The sequence below is a fragment of the Argiope bruennichi genome, chromosome 10 (assembly GCF_947563725.1).
Source record: "Argiope bruennichi chromosome 10, qqArgBrue1.1, whole genome shotgun sequence".
In the NCBI taxonomy this organism is placed as follows: Eukaryota; Metazoa; Arthropoda; class Arachnida; order Araneae; family Araneidae; genus Argiope; species Argiope bruennichi.
The window spans coordinates 72667510-72683527 of NC_079160.1; the positions used below are offsets into that span (position 1 = coordinate 72667510).

A 16018-nucleotide genomic window follows, 5' to 3' on the forward strand; every position below is an offset into this window, starting at 1 on the left:
CCAAAACTTTCTCAAATACTCAATAAAAATATTACCATTGTCTAAGTTTCATTGTGATAAGGAACTCATAGAATTAGTGGGAATAATCACTCCAAAACTTTCTCAAATACTCCCTAATAAAAATATAACTATTGCCTAAGTTTCATTGTGATAAGGAACTCATAGAATTAGTGGGAATATTCACTCCAAAACTTTCTCAAATACTCCCTAATAAAAATATAACTATTGCCTAAGTTTCATTGTGATAAGGAACTCATAGAATTAGTGGGAATAATCACTCCAAAACTTTCTCAAATACTCAATAAAAATATTACCATTGTCTAAGTTTCATTGTGATAAGGAACTCATAGAATTAGTGGGAATAATCATTCCAAAACTTTCTCAAATACTCAATAAAAATATTACCATTGTCTAAGTTTCATTGTGATAAGGAACTCATAGAATTAGTGGGAATAATCACTCCAAAACTTTCTCAAATACTCCCTAATAAAAATATAACTATTGCCTAAGTTTCATTGTGATAAGGAACTCATAGAATTAGTGGGAATATTCACTCCAAAACTTTCTCAAATACTCGCTAATAAAAATATAACTACGCCAGATAACGTTTTGGACCTGAGAAAAGTGCTCAGATTTTTATTTCAGAGTCCTCACATAAACTTTCTGTGTATTTTATAAAATAAAGAATGTAGCTGAGTAGATATTTTAGATGCCTCTCTTTCTGACAGAAGGTAACTAAAATTGTAATTTTAGATGAAGAATTAAATATGAAATTTTTTTTATCTAAATCGTTGCATTTTTGAGTTACCGAATTTACACCTTAAAAAGACCGATAGACGGTTAATCATTTGGTAAATTTGATTTCAAATTCAATAAAAGTCTGCAATTTAAATCAAAAAAGAGTGTATGTCATTTCATTTATTTAAGTTATTCGTTTTATAGTTTTTGCATTTTTATGTATACGAAAGTTCAGACCGAAAATCTGTCAATCCCTTGTAGTATTTGGTTTGAACATTGTTACAAATTTATACTTTAGATGCTAAATATGTGAATAAAGTATTATCCATTTAGTGTTTTACGTTTTGCATTTATCATGTTTACTTGTACTCGGACAGTTAGAAAGATTTCCTCTGAAGAATTTCATTCAAAACTTGATAGGTATCAAGAAATTTGGTATAAAGACCACATACCAAATGTCATCCATCTAGCTTACAAAGTGTTTTGAGCAATCGCGTTTACATATAGATAGATATAGTTTCAAAAATGGTTTCTTTTTTCCCCCTTCAGATTTAGCGAGTTATGAAATGTTGAAATTCGACAAAATCTTGAATTACAAATGTTTGGCAATTATAATACTTTCTCATTATATACTTCGTGTAGAAGGTAGTAAAAGTTTTTCAATGCTTAATAAATGATATAACGGACAAGTACACTCAAACTGGCTACTCCGACCCTCCGGAAGACATACGGAAAAACTTGAATGACTGCCGGCGTCCTGGCATAGGGGTAGGGCGTCTTCCCTGTGATCTGGGCGCCCAGGGTTCGAGTCCCAGTTCGGGCATGGTTGTTATTCATCTGTTCTATCTGTGAGATGTATGAATGTGCCCCCCTGTAAAAAGGGGTTGAGTAAGCGAATGTGATGCGTGAGTAGCTAAGTCGTAATCTTGGCCCTAGTTACGCTACTAAAAAAACAAGAGATGCTCCCTCACCGGCTAAAAATCGCTGTCTTCATAACAACGGGATTGTCCATGGCAAGTGCCATAAGGAACAACAACTTGAATGACTGGACCGCTGGGACAACAACACTGGCGGGAACTGTGGCTGAGTCCTAAGGGCCCTCACCGGTCACGGTATAACCGTTCCCTAAGGAAGTACATACCGTCATCGATGGGAGGAGGCATAGCCCCACCTGTTCGTGCCCCCACAAGGGTTTCGAGAACCAACCACCATGTCGGAAACTTCTCATGCTCAACGCGGTGCCCCCCCCGTGAGTCAGCGGACGAGTACAATTTCATTTATTCCTTCTTTGTAAACAGATATACCTAAATTTTAACATCTAAGACATTAAATTAAAAAAAATTTCAGACATCCTTTTAGAGAAATTGTTTCATTTCATAATTAGCAGACGGATTCCACTTTCCAACAATGTCATATCCTGGATATATATTCTACAATCAAATGTCTGCTTCTTTTTTTATATGAAACAGTTGACACTTTACCTTTCACAAACTGATCAATCAAAACACCCGAAAGGCGTACAGAATTTTCCATCGAAGAAAAGAAAACACAACAGAAGCTGAGTATTGACTTCTTAATTCCATCTTCGGTAAATTGGAAAATTAATCATGGTTTTGACAGCATAAATTGCACGCGCCTAAAGACACTTAAAAAATAACAAGCAGAATCGTTTGAGATGGGGACCTGAGGGCTCATTGTTAATACGGTGCATCGGAGATTAGAGACCGAAGTCTCAGATCTTTTAAGTCTCTTCAGAAAAGTATCTTTTTATTTTAAAAGAGAATTTTTTGGGGGGGGAATTTTTTTTAAGTGGATAGGAACTGATTGGTGAAATTTCTGATGAACGGCCTTGGGGATAATTTGTTTTCAAACTCTTCAGCTTCTGGGTATTAGAATATTAATGAATATACGGGCAATTATCTTGTTTTGTTTGTGTTAGTTTAGTTTAATATCTTCGTTGAAAATATAATTTTAGTGATGCATTGAACTCCAACAGGAAGATGAGGTAGACTTAATGATTTTTTTTCATGTCGATGAGAACAATGATCTAACAAAATATATTTTCCATCTCTAAATATTTATGATGATAATTAATGCCATTATCAGAATGATCATATAGTATTAACAATTTAAGAAAATTAAATTTATTAAATCAATGTCGAATATCCGATTTTTTTGCAGACACAATGTGTGAATATGATTCAAAATTGAAAATGTAAAAAAAACCCTGGAAATATTTGTAAGTTTTTATAACATTTGTATTTCCTTATCCAGCAAGGAATCTTGTATTGAACGTGTAAGAAAATAAATTTAATAAATATAAATTTTAAAATAACACTTTCATTAATTTATTTAAAAGTATATTTTTCTTTTCAATTATTTTCTAATATTTTGTCAGAAATCTGTTATTTATTATTAAGAATTTTATGGGACGTCATTGATTTTTCCCAATTCATTCACAGATGGCGCCTCGTATGTTGATTAAAAATTTAAATGATAATGCAAAAAATTTCAAAAACCTTTGGTCAATTATAAAATTTAGTTACCAACATAAAGCATGTGATGATAAAAAACAACAACATAAAAATAATATTTAATCCAGAATACAGATAATATTATCAATTAAACGAATCTTAAAACAAAATTCTTGACACATGTTATAATTTTTAAAAGTATCTATTATTTACAAAATGTTTATAGAAATAATTTTTTTCTCGTTTTCACGGAGAAATTTTTGCTTCCGCTTATTACTTAAGTAAAAAAAAAAAAAAAAAACTTTTTAGTTTTAAGCTTTATAATGTATACTATAAAATAATTTTGAAAACAAATGTGCCTTATATTAATCGAAATAAAAATTGAATATGATTGTGTTCTAAAAAGATAGGGACTAAACAACTTTGATTTGTCATTGAATATCACAATAACCGATTGTCATCAGTATTGGAGATCCCGTTTAAATCACAAGTAAGAAATTATTTAGATAAATTTTTATTACCATTGCTATTTTTATTTTTATGAACACACTTTAAAATTTTGTTTTGACGCGATAGCTGAATCTGAATAATATTATAGCAGTGCTGAAAATAAGATCTTTCTCGGATTTTATGTCTAGGCTATCTCTTGATGTAATACAAATTATATATACAGGTACTCGAAGTCTATGACATGGAGGAATCGTTTTATAATGAAACAAATATACGTAAATATTACATTTGGATAGAAAACAATTTAGATTATACTCTTCGAATCGCGTATACAGTTCTTATTGTCTTCTTTTAAATGCATCAGCAATTATTTGTATTGGTTGTTAGTCTGTTTTGCTGCATCTCCTATTTTTGTCGGTTAGAGTCTTAACCTCTTATATTAAATATATTTTTTCCGTTGCATATAAACACAGTTCGTTTCAAAAATTGTGGAAGTATTTTCAAATTTTGTATCTGAATTGCAGTCGATACAATTTAAAAGAGGATTTTTTTACCATCTTGTATATTGGTGTACACGTAAAATACTCTAAAAAGGTTAGAATTCCACTTAATTTTTTTAATAGAATGTATAGTTACCTTTAATAATCCTGAAAATAACACATTTTCACTATCTCACTTTGTCTCTATGTGTGTAACTTCTCATAAAATAATTACTTTCCGCCAAATTAGCCCTTTTAAGAAAATACCTTTATTAACCTTAGTCTGGAAATAAATCGAAAAGATGCCATAATCAAATGTATAAATGAATCAATGAAGTGCATTTAGAACAGCTATTTAGTATTATTACAAATTTGTAATATTGCTGTCCCCTTCGGTGAACTTTTTGATTAGGAGTAGCATTTTGCAGATAGCTTTAACGGATGCTGAATAGAATGCCGGTCAATGACCTCCAGTCTTAGTGGTAAACTTGGCGATCATTTAAAGTTGAATTTGGCGGAAAAAAAAATGAATGATTCCACATGTTTGAGAATCTTGGTGACTCGAGTTCTAGGGTTGGTGAAACTTTTTGATCCATTAAGATTCGAGTTCCGAGGTTTTTTCGCCTTAACAAACTTGCAATCATGTGGCAATTTGACGGCAAAAATGAAAGATCCCGAATATTCGAGAATCTGCACAATTTCCATTAGGATTCAAATTCCAACGTTTGTTAGAGAGCCAATTCTGACAAATATGAAACCCAGAGCCGAGTCGAGTCAGACACGAGTAGTTGAACGAAGTGTCTCTTTAGAAGGTTGATCTCCAGCCTGTTATCTCTGAGCGTTTTACGCTATTGTGACTGTTTAATAACAATTTACTGCTTGTGTGTTGTTGATTTCTGCAAGTATTGTTTTGTGTACTTTTTGTTTGTGTTTCGTAGAATAAAGCGTCGTTATCTATTGCTGATTCTGTTATACATTTCACCATAAACATATTGGATTTATTTTTTAATAATATTGTTTTCTAAATACGTTAATCTGAGAACTAATTAAAATCGAAAGTCAGTATTAGAAAAGACTTTGCTCACTTCCTGGGAAATCCTTGGGATGGGTGTGTCTGGACCATAAGCCTTCGAAGGTGAGCTCGTATTTGGCTTCGTCGCAGGCACAGCAGTCCTCGATGATCTCAGGTTGTTCGTCTTGGTTTTCCTGTTCTATAAAACAAGCATTTTTCAAACACTCTAAACCAGATAGTTTCAAATATAAAGGCAAATCTTATGAATTTTACATTGTGTGTACAGTAATAGTTACATGGTAAGAAAGGTGGGTATTCAGAATGATATAATGTATAATAATAAATACATATAGACATAAATTTTGCACTGAAATATTAAGAAAAGTATAACTATGTTATGTACAATTCAATGAATTTTCATATGCATTCGCTTGACAGAAATCAAGACAACAAGGAGGGGGATAAAATAGGAAACATGTAGAGGGTGCAAGAAAGATACAAGAAGTGTCCTGCAAATGTGGCTTACAAAGAGTGATATTGTAAAGGATATGCTAAAATCATAGGACTACTCGATCAAAGTTTTAAATGTGAAACATCTATCTTCAAAGAAATCGAAAGCAAATGCAAAAATAGAGATTAGTGGAGTACAAATCTATTTACAAATCCTGTACGGTATAAATTCATTACTGATAACGTCATTTGCAAGAATATGAAATATCTTGAGGAATATATCCTTTTAATATTTGAACTACTACATATGGACCAGCCATTTTGACTGGTTCGAAAGCTCTAGTGTTAAGCAAAAAAGTGGCTTTCTCTCCACAGATATTGCATTTCTAACTCTAAATTCCACAAATGTGAAAGTGACATATTTTAGAATTTCCGATCTAGTTTTGGCTGGTCTTTGTTATAAAACAGATTAAATAGAATTCAGCCTCTCTTCGCCAAATTTAATAAACATGTGATAAGATCAGATGTATTGTCAGTATCATGTTACTGCAAATCAAAATTTAATATTATAATTTAAATTTATTAAATCATAAGAATAGCTGATATTTGATAAATGATTTTAATATTACCTTCCTCACACAATTCTCGAATAAGACCACCTTCGTCCATGTACCAAAGTTCTCTGTTCTCTTGAACCATGGCCCTGTAAAAAGAGACAAGAAAAATAATTTTTTAATGAGGGAATAAGGGTTTTGTATAACTTTTATAAGGAACATTTTAGTAATAACAGGATGTCTGGAAATTCAAGAAATATTTCGTTCAACAGATGGCAATAGTTGCTTTTGACGAACTATTCTCATCTATATTAATGTTATTTTATTATAAAGTTGATAGTTAGAGTAGTTAGTTTCATTATAAAGTTGATAGTTCTATTTAAAAAACAATCGAGAGTTTGTGAAGGAATATAGTAAGGGTAAGATGGAAGGCTGAACTGAGCATTTCGTCACATGAAAAAACGTGGCGAAATGCTCTACAACAGCGTCAAAACTAAAGATGGTCCACAAAATTTGGCGCAGAAGATTTTATCTATTTCGATTCTTCTTGTCTAGAGACAATCACCGAAGTTAAAGACGAAAGAAATTTGTCCCTTCAGTAATTTTACTATGTGATTCTGATAGGGAATTCTTTGCCATGTGTCGATTTAGGCAAGAGTATCTTAGGTACCTTTTAAAAAGATTACCAAGTGTTAAGGATATTTATCCCTTTGTTCCCGGTATGAGACGACGGAGGCGGCAGTTTTGTTAAGCGCGTGTTAGAAATAATTAGATAAAAAAGTAGCACGCACGCACCCCCCCCCCCACACACACACTCACAAGGCACGCACGCACTTATTTACAAGAACACAAAACTGATAAAGTAAAGGTTCCATGACAAAATATCATATAACATAAAATGTAGCCAAACAATACTAAAAGAATGTCACTAAATAAAAAATCAACAACTTTAGTTGAGTAATAATGCTTATGATACAAAAATCCTAAAAAATTTCAGCATGCCTTTAAAATAATAAATTTGACAATGACTGCCTGTTTTCTGTAGATTGTTTTCTTTACCCTCCACTTTTAACACACTTTATCCTACTCCGTTGACGAAAGTATTTATTTAAAAAGCATAAAGGATGCATATTGATGGAAATGTCAGTTTGAATTGAAAGAATTTTTCACATGCTTTTAGTTAAATTGACTTCTAAAGATAAGATTTTTTTAATTGACTCTAAATTTGCTTCCGAATGCATCAGAATTTAGCAATTACGTATGTGTTTTTTATTCAAGACAATAAATAATATTCCACGAAAAAATTATTCGCTGTTTTTATTATGCTGGTTGATACGTGCTTTTAAAACACTATTTATTTTGATTGAAACACAGAAAAAGTTTAATTAGAGATTAAATAATATTTCAGCTGTGCATATTCATTTTAAATTTGATTTATCTGAAAACTGTCAGTCTTAGGTTTGATTGGCTTATTCTAGATTGCATATTCTAATCATTCACTAAAGATGGTGTGTACTCACTTGAAGACGACGCATCCCGTTCCAGCAGGTGGCGCCTTCCACATCACCTGGATGTCCTGCTTAGGAATGAGAGAAGCATGCACTATGGCATTCGGACACTCCTCTGAATACTTGCACATGGCGTCTCCAAATAACTGTAAGAACATAACACAACAATGACTTACAACTATTTTTCTTGGTTTAGAACAAATGATCTTCTAATAGATTAGTCGTTTTTCTTCAACGAATACAACATTTAAATGCCCAAGAATTTATATATTATTCATTTGTTGCACTCATGATATGGATATATATTTATTTAATTATTTCCTTTTTTTACTATTTAGTATGATTTTTATTATTATCCCTACTTTAACAATATTTAATATGGAATGTACGCGATTCCTCGGACAGATTGTAAAATTTATGGAAAATACAAACTTTAAAGTATAGAAAAGAATGTCTGTAACTACTTGCACCTGGAAATGCTAAAAACAATAACTCTCAAAGGGAGATCCTCTGATCCATAGTAAGTCCAAGCGATAGAGGAGTTACTGCTTGAAGAGTTAAAAAATGAATAACAGCTGTTAAAGGCTGTTTTAAATTTTTCAAATTACTGCAAGGCACGTGAAACAAAAAATCTTTCCGTGACCCCAGATAAAAATAAATCTATACAACTTGAATCTGAAAACCACACAATATACATAGTGAAATTTCTTCATTAAATCGTCATCAAGGCATGCATAGATCACCAATCGGATTCTGAGAAATAATAATGTCTTAAAAGAAAGAGCTATTTTAGTAATATGTAGCATCGAAAACACTTCCATATTCTTAATCTGACAATTCTTAGTTTGTTTTACATAATTTTGTAATGTGTCTATAAATTATCCGACATCCTCCGTTTCTCCGTATTTATAATTCTATAAGTTAATATTATGTATTACTTAGCTCGAATAAAAAGAAAGAATTAACTTCAATCCGTTTAATTTTTGTGAATTGCAAAATTACCAACAGAAACAAATACAACTGACATGTCCTTAGTTCATATGAGGAAAAAAACTCTTGTGGCGTAATTTTTGTTTCCTAAAATAATTAATGGATAAACTCTTTGTAAATTGTAATAATATGAATTGTAATAACAGGTAATGCAGCGAGCTTTGAACTCATAAAAATGGAAAAGGAAACGAAACTCTAACTTTTAACTTATTTTCCACTGGGGAACAAAATTTAAATCCGTTTAAACAAATTAAACAAAAAAACAAAAACATTATAGCTTATTTGCCAACATCTTGCCACAAGTTGTAGTGAAAAATTTATTACTAATAATTCTGTATCATCAGTATTATGTATTTTGTAATAATTTAAAAATATTTTTTGCTTAATTTTTGCGTATCACAAAATAAATAAATATCTAAATCTGCTAACTTCTAAAACTGATACGCTCTATGATAGTATAAAAGAAAACATTCTCCAATGTCTCCATTGGAGGGGAAAAATGTTATGTGGTTTAAAGAGCATGATCGTATCTATTAAACCTCTTAATTGTGATTATCCCAAACCACCATGAACATTCCCAATGGCAAGGAAATAATATTTTAATTATAAATGTAAGGATTTGTAGTAGTAGCAACATTTTGTAACATTTAACTGAGAAACTAATAAAGTGTGTAACCAACAAACAATGAATTATCTATAAAGTGAATTTAACTTTGACCTAATTGTGACGAAAATTTGATACAAATTTAGAATCTTTTTCTGCAGACGATATACCAAATTTAATACAAGTTCTTGCAAATTTGAATAATTGCATTCAAATACTCATGAATAGATGGATGGACAAAAAAATTAATCCGTTGCCAGATTTTGTTAATGTTATGATATAAATTTGGTGAATACAGATAAAATCCTGGTGGTAGAAATTTTCATCAAATTTCTCATATACATTTATTTTTTAATTTTGAATCATATTGTTCCTATTATCATGTGCGGACATATGGATGTCCTGGACAAGTAAGAAATTGCGACTTTTTCTTTTAAAACAATAATGAACGAAAAAAGTTTACCTTACAGATCAATTAATAAAAGCTCATATAATTCTAATTATGTACCATTATTTTTAAATCATAAAAGATGAAAATGGGAGAAGAAAAGAAAAAAAAAAACTTTATAAGATAAAATTTTCACTACAAACGTATTTAAAATCACGCAAAACATTTCACTTTTTTAATAATGTTTTATCATTACCGTATATTCTATAAAAGATAGATTTTCAAAAGATACGATTTGGTGAATTAATCTGAAACACGAACTTAGAGCTTTTTAAAAATTATTTCTTTATATTTCTTATAAAACAAAAGAAAGCGTTTTTTAAAATCAAAATAAAGCTTTTTTTTTTCAAAAGACACCTTTCTCAACGGGTAATTACAATAACCTTGAAGAATGTATTAAAAAATCAACTTCGCGACATTCGACGATTCTTGGTTCGTCTTTCCTCCTTATGCTGGTACTAAATAAGAAAGAACCAGAAAAAAATCAGAAGGACTCAGTTTACAAACTAGGACGAAAGAAATAATGTCAGGACAAAATGTCAAACAGTTTTTAAAGTAATAGTTAAACAGGATTCCGTCTAAGGAGATTATTCGAATTTCGAGTGTTTTGTGAACATAGTTTGTTTTGTTTAATTATTTTTACATATCGATTTGAAACTATAAGAAAATTATTTTTGGATAGTTCATATAATTTTCAGTCGTAATCAGATACTGCAGAGGATATTTCAGATGATATATCATCAAATATATATTCCATATTGACGTGAGGACGTATAACCTATGGTGATAAATTTGGAACTCTTGGTAGATTTTGGATACATGGTAGATTTTGGGCCATTCATTAGGTCTTGAATCATGGCTTTCTATTTTGAAATCTGCCAGGCCACTTTGGCTGTTTCTGCATTCACTATTTGTAGCCTTTTTGCTATATTTTCATATAAGCAATATAAAAATGTCAGTAATACTGCGAAAAATACAACTCGAGTTTTAATGTACAGCTTTGAACTGAAATGATTTTTAAAAGCCTCGTTAGAGGACGTTTAGTGTGAGTACAATGAATTTAGTTTAATTTAGCTATATTAATATCCCGTTATAAAGCAAAAGAAGGGCTATTTCGGGACGGACCTCGTAATTTTGAGCAGTGAAGAGAACGATACCTAAGCTGTTACCCCCTATCCAAGCTTCAACACCACAGCATCGAGAGGATTTTTGGCTCCGACTGATTAACTTGCAACGAACCCGCTTATACGACGGTTCTTTGATGGAATCGAGTCTCAAGCCTGAAGCCCACCGGTTCCGAAACCGAGACCTTACCACCAGGTCACCAGGCCACCACGGCCCGTGTAAATAATGATGATGATGTTGATGGATTACCACGGAAAGGGGATGCAGTAGCTTCTGAGGGTAAAGACTCCTGAGCACCCGAGGACAGAAGTCTGACTTCTAGCTCATGAAACTCACACACATTCGCATGCATAACCCCTTTTTTCAGGGGTCCCATTCACACACCTAACAGATAGAACACAGATGAAGAACAACCATGCCCGAACCGGCATTCGAACCCAGAACGCCCAGATCACGAGGAAGACGCGCGACCCCTATGCCAGGACGCCGGCCGTGTAAATAATGAGGGATGACATAAAAGAAAGTAGTTTAAATTCACTTCTTTTTTATAGTATCCTCCAAACCATCATATTTTATTGAATTGGATTTATAGTGGAGTCTTAATGTCTTGGCTCTTTTATTCTAATTGAGTGTACGAACTATTGGAATAATAATTATGTGAATATGTACCTAAGTATGCATCAAATAAAGGAATAAAGACAACAATTTAGTCTTGAGCAATTTTTTGAGCCAAATGCAGGGTAAGAAAATATTATGAGGATTTCAAAGTCAGAAACCATTTCATATTTGCATATAGATAGACATTTATTCCGTAATTCTGGGTATATAAAATTTGTTTATTGATAAATGGGTTACTGTGTTTTACCAGTTGTATAGATAATTTCCAAACCAAGTGATCTTAGTCTTAGTTCATAAGAAATTATTTTAGAATTTCTATATCTTTTTGAGGTGGGTATTGACAATCAGCACCAAAATTTGCGACCCATGAGTTAAGATGGGTCTGAGCATTTGTTTGTATAACAACGCTTTATTGTTACCAGAGCAGGGGACTTTCTTCCTATAAAGGGTATATTTAAGTTATATAGAATTTGTCAGCATTGTATTTATCATGATTTCAAAATGTCAGCTTAATATCAAGAATTATTTTAAAATAGCCATATTTAAACATAGATTGCACTTTCATTATAAAACAAATTATTTCATTTATGAAAAATATTGCATTTATTATATCATAAGTATCAAAATAAAATCATTAGTATTAAGAGGCGGCAAAGTGTTACCTGAAAAGATCCTACATCTGGTCTCGCTGTTATGTCATTTTTGATCTCTTTTGGCTCCACGATCAACATGAAGCCGATAAACTTCTGCACAGCAAATTGCGTCGTATATCCCTGCAGAGTTACTGCAAATCAGAAGAAAAAAGAATATTTCAAAATCCAGAAATCAGTTAAATCTACAGTATATCAACATGGATTAAATTATTTTTACGTAACATTAATGATATATTAATTTACTGTATTGCCTAAACCATATTATTTCATTTTTTTTTCGAAAAGAAAAAGAGGTAATGAAAGAAAAGTAGAAAAATGAGAGACCGAATGTAACATACTTGAACCCTCTGAACTTGAGAAAAAAAACCCTTTTACACGAGTAATAATAATTATAATAAGGAATATATATTAAAGATTATAAAATATAATTTAATGAAATTAAATTTTTTGTTTGAAACATACTTTTGTTACTGCCCTAAAAATGTGAAAAATATTTTTTTATATCAGAAATCTTAAGCAAAAAAAAAAAAAAAAAAAAAAAGAGAATTCTAAAAGAGAGAAACAATGAAAATTATACGAAAAAAAAAAGACTTAACAAATATGAAATAAAAAGCAATTCTAAAGTATTTTTTTAAAAATGGGACTAATATAAAAAAAATGAGACTGAATGAAATTAAAATTCCAGCATCATTCGAGTATTGGTATCAGTGCGTCATACTTTTTCACTTTTTACAAATGTCCTCTCTGCGCCCAAGCATAATTTTACTTTAATGAATTTTGTCTGCATTTTAATATACTATTAGGAGAAGATTAAATAAACACTTTATTTTTCTTGAAGGATTGGTTTTCCTTTCAAAAAATGGCTTTAATTGCTCGAACAAATCTTTGTTTAAAGTATCTAAAATAATATTTTGATATTATTCACACACGAACACATTTGCTACATTAAGTCTGAAAGGATTAAAAATATTTATCTCTGCAAGCTGGAAGGCAAAGGCAGATTCCTTTACTTCTGAGTTATTATCTGGCAACATAAATTGTTGATGTTAGAAACTGTCAAAATTAGGGCGTGGAAATCACTTTTCAGTCTCTAATTACAAAGATATTGCAGTTATCGAAATACTTTAAATACAAAAGTTGTTCGTCTGAATGAGACACTAATTTAGCCAATTGGATTTATTTTTCTGTCTTCAATATTAAGAAAGTTACAACGAAATGAAAATTTGAATTCCCCACCATTTTCACTCCCTTTTGAGTTACATGAGCCATTCATGAACTCGTCCGAGATTTTTCATTTCTAACACCATATTCTTGTTGTCTTGACATTGACTAACTAACTAACTAACTTGACATTGAAGTCTTGTCATGAGAACCATTGCAATAGGTAGTCTTCCTATAGGAGTCTACCTAATATTAAATTTGTATGGATCAGTAAAAAACGTTTAATTATTACGCTTAATTTGAAAATAAAGCATTCAAATAGGAATGAAAATAAAAGCATGCATGCGACTCGGACCTACGATCTTCAATGAGTCGATTTCGTTTAGTCCTCTTATCCAGGATACATTTATGCATTTTCATTTTCATTACGATCAATCCGACCGAGAGCTTGTAATGTCATTATCAATCATTTTAAATCACAATAAATTGGTTGATACTGAGAATTTCTTTTTCTTTTTCATGTTAACAGTTCTCAAGAACGCAATGGTTACTAACATGCTCATAATAATATATGCAAAGATATCTCCTAATATACTTTAAATCTTAATTAATTTCCTAATTTTCATCTTAATTTAACCCATATTAACTTCATTCTAAAATGTTCTCTTATTTCCTGATCCAATTCCCACTTTTTATTTAATTAATTCTACACTCGTTCAATAAAACTGCCGGTCTCAGTATCTTCTCAAACTCCGAGTGAAGGGATAAACTTTTAGAGATACCTAAATTTCCCTTTCCTAAGTTTACACATGTCCCTACCAAAATCACATAGTAAAACTACTGAAGGGAAAAACTTTGGTCTCTTCAGCTCTTGTGTAACGATGTAGACTGACGAACTGCTAACCACTTTTTATCTGAACAAATTATTCCTTAGGTATGAAATAAAGCAAAATTGCTTCAGCAGATTTTTATAGATGACAGCATGTAATATTTCATTGCATAATGCATATTACCTTTTTTTCTTATCTTTTATAAGTGATATCCTTATTGAGGAATAAATTAATTAACTAAGAAGTTGATGATTGCATATCAACATAATGTAAGCTTCCTTTATTATAAATAGTTACAATTTTAATAAAAAAATCGATATATTAAAAGAATCCGAGTTTGCGATCTGCCATATCCCACTCCCACTCAAATTTAATTTGCAATATAATAAATAGAATTACGTTACGGAAGAAAATACAAAGCAAATAATAAATAACTAATGTGATCAGTGAAAAATAATTTTTACCGCTGTGAGCAGTAAATGCAAGATGCACAATTTATTCGAATCTTGAATTGATGCAGGTTACTTCTTTATATTTTGAACATAAGCATGAAGAGATTACTTTAAATGATAAATTCCACCATGGATATACCAAAGTCATAAAAATCATTTTTAGCTGTTGCAGAGTGTCAAGTGTTTCTTCTTCAAAATTTAGTGGAGTTAGTTAGTTATATTAGCGTCCCGTTTTAAGCAACACTAGGGCTATTTTGGGACGGACCTCGTAATTTTGAACTGCGGTCAGATGACGTGGACGACACCTGAGCTGGCACCCTCCTCTCCACACCAGCGGGAGGACGTTTGGCCTTGACGGATTTAACGTGCAACAGACCCCCTTACATGACGGTTCTTCGGTGGAATCGCGTCTCGAACTTGAAACCCTAAGGATCAAGAGCCGAGACCTTACCACCAGGCAACCGCGGCCCCAAAATTTAGAGGAAGCTTAAAGTTTTTTTTCGTACATAATAATTACTTTATGTGATTTAATTGGTTACAATGGCAACATCTATTAAGCTGATCATTTTACATCAGGGATTATGAACATATTCTTACCCATTGATGTACAATGGAATGCCACAAGTATGTTCTGCCTAACTAATATCCAAACAATCTAAAGTCATACTTGTATCTTTGATTCATTTGTATATGTTCTAAACTACGCTTAAATTTGCTACTAAAACTACGCTTCTACTTTGTTTGAAATAAGTAATTACTTGAAGATATGAATAAGAAATGCTTTAAATGGTAATGAAATTAACTACTACTTGGATATTGCATTCATCATGTGTTAAATTCACATATTGAGCAATTATTACACTACAAAAGCAAACAACATCTTTTAGAATTCAAAGAATACGAAAATTATTTATATATTTCAAATAATTTTTGAGGCGAATCAAAATGATTATGCATGTTTCACCTATTTTGTAATTTTTGAGATACAGCAATATAATAATCTAAATACTTAACACTTAATTACCTTGTGTAATTTAATTGGTTACAATGGCAACATCTATTAAGCTGATCATTTTAAATCAGGGATTATGAATATATTCTTATCCATTGATGCACATTGGTATGCCACAAGTATGTTCTGCATAATTAATATCCAAGCAATTTAAAATCATATCTTGTATCTTTGCTTCATTTGTATATGTCCTAACTATGTCCAAACATCTCCTATGCTTGCAATCAGTAGTTACCCGAAGGTATGAATAAGGAATACTTTAAATGGTGGGGAAATTAATTGCTACTTAGATATTGCATGTGTCATCTGTTAAATTCACATATTGAGCAATTATTACACTACAAAAGCAAACACTTTTCAAAATATATGAAATTTATTTATATATTTCAAATAATTTTTGAGTCAAATTAAATGTTAGTGTATGCTTAGTATATTTTGGAATTGACAAACAATGCAATTG

General features: G+C 31.3%; 1 protein-coding gene across 9 annotated transcripts in view; it reads right to left on the reverse strand.

Annotated features, from left to right (window-relative positions):
- Positions 1 to 16018, reverse strand: part of LOC129988041 (spondin-1-like) — a 265373-nt gene that overhangs the window by 58041 nt on the left and 191314 nt on the right. For all 9 annotated transcript variants that reach the window (XM_056096128.1, XM_056096127.1, XM_056096132.1 and 6 more), the window contains exons 2-5: positions 12113 to 12234; positions 7678 to 7811; positions 6233 to 6306; positions 5227 to 5352 (exon numbers count right to left, since the gene is read on the reverse strand). In XM_056096128.1, coding sequence (XP_055952103.1) covers positions 5227 to 5352; positions 6233 to 6306; positions 7678 to 7811; positions 12113 to 12234 — 456 coding nt within the window. The remainder of the gene's footprint in view (positions 1 to 5226; positions 5353 to 6232; positions 6307 to 7677; positions 7812 to 12112; positions 12235 to 16018) is intronic.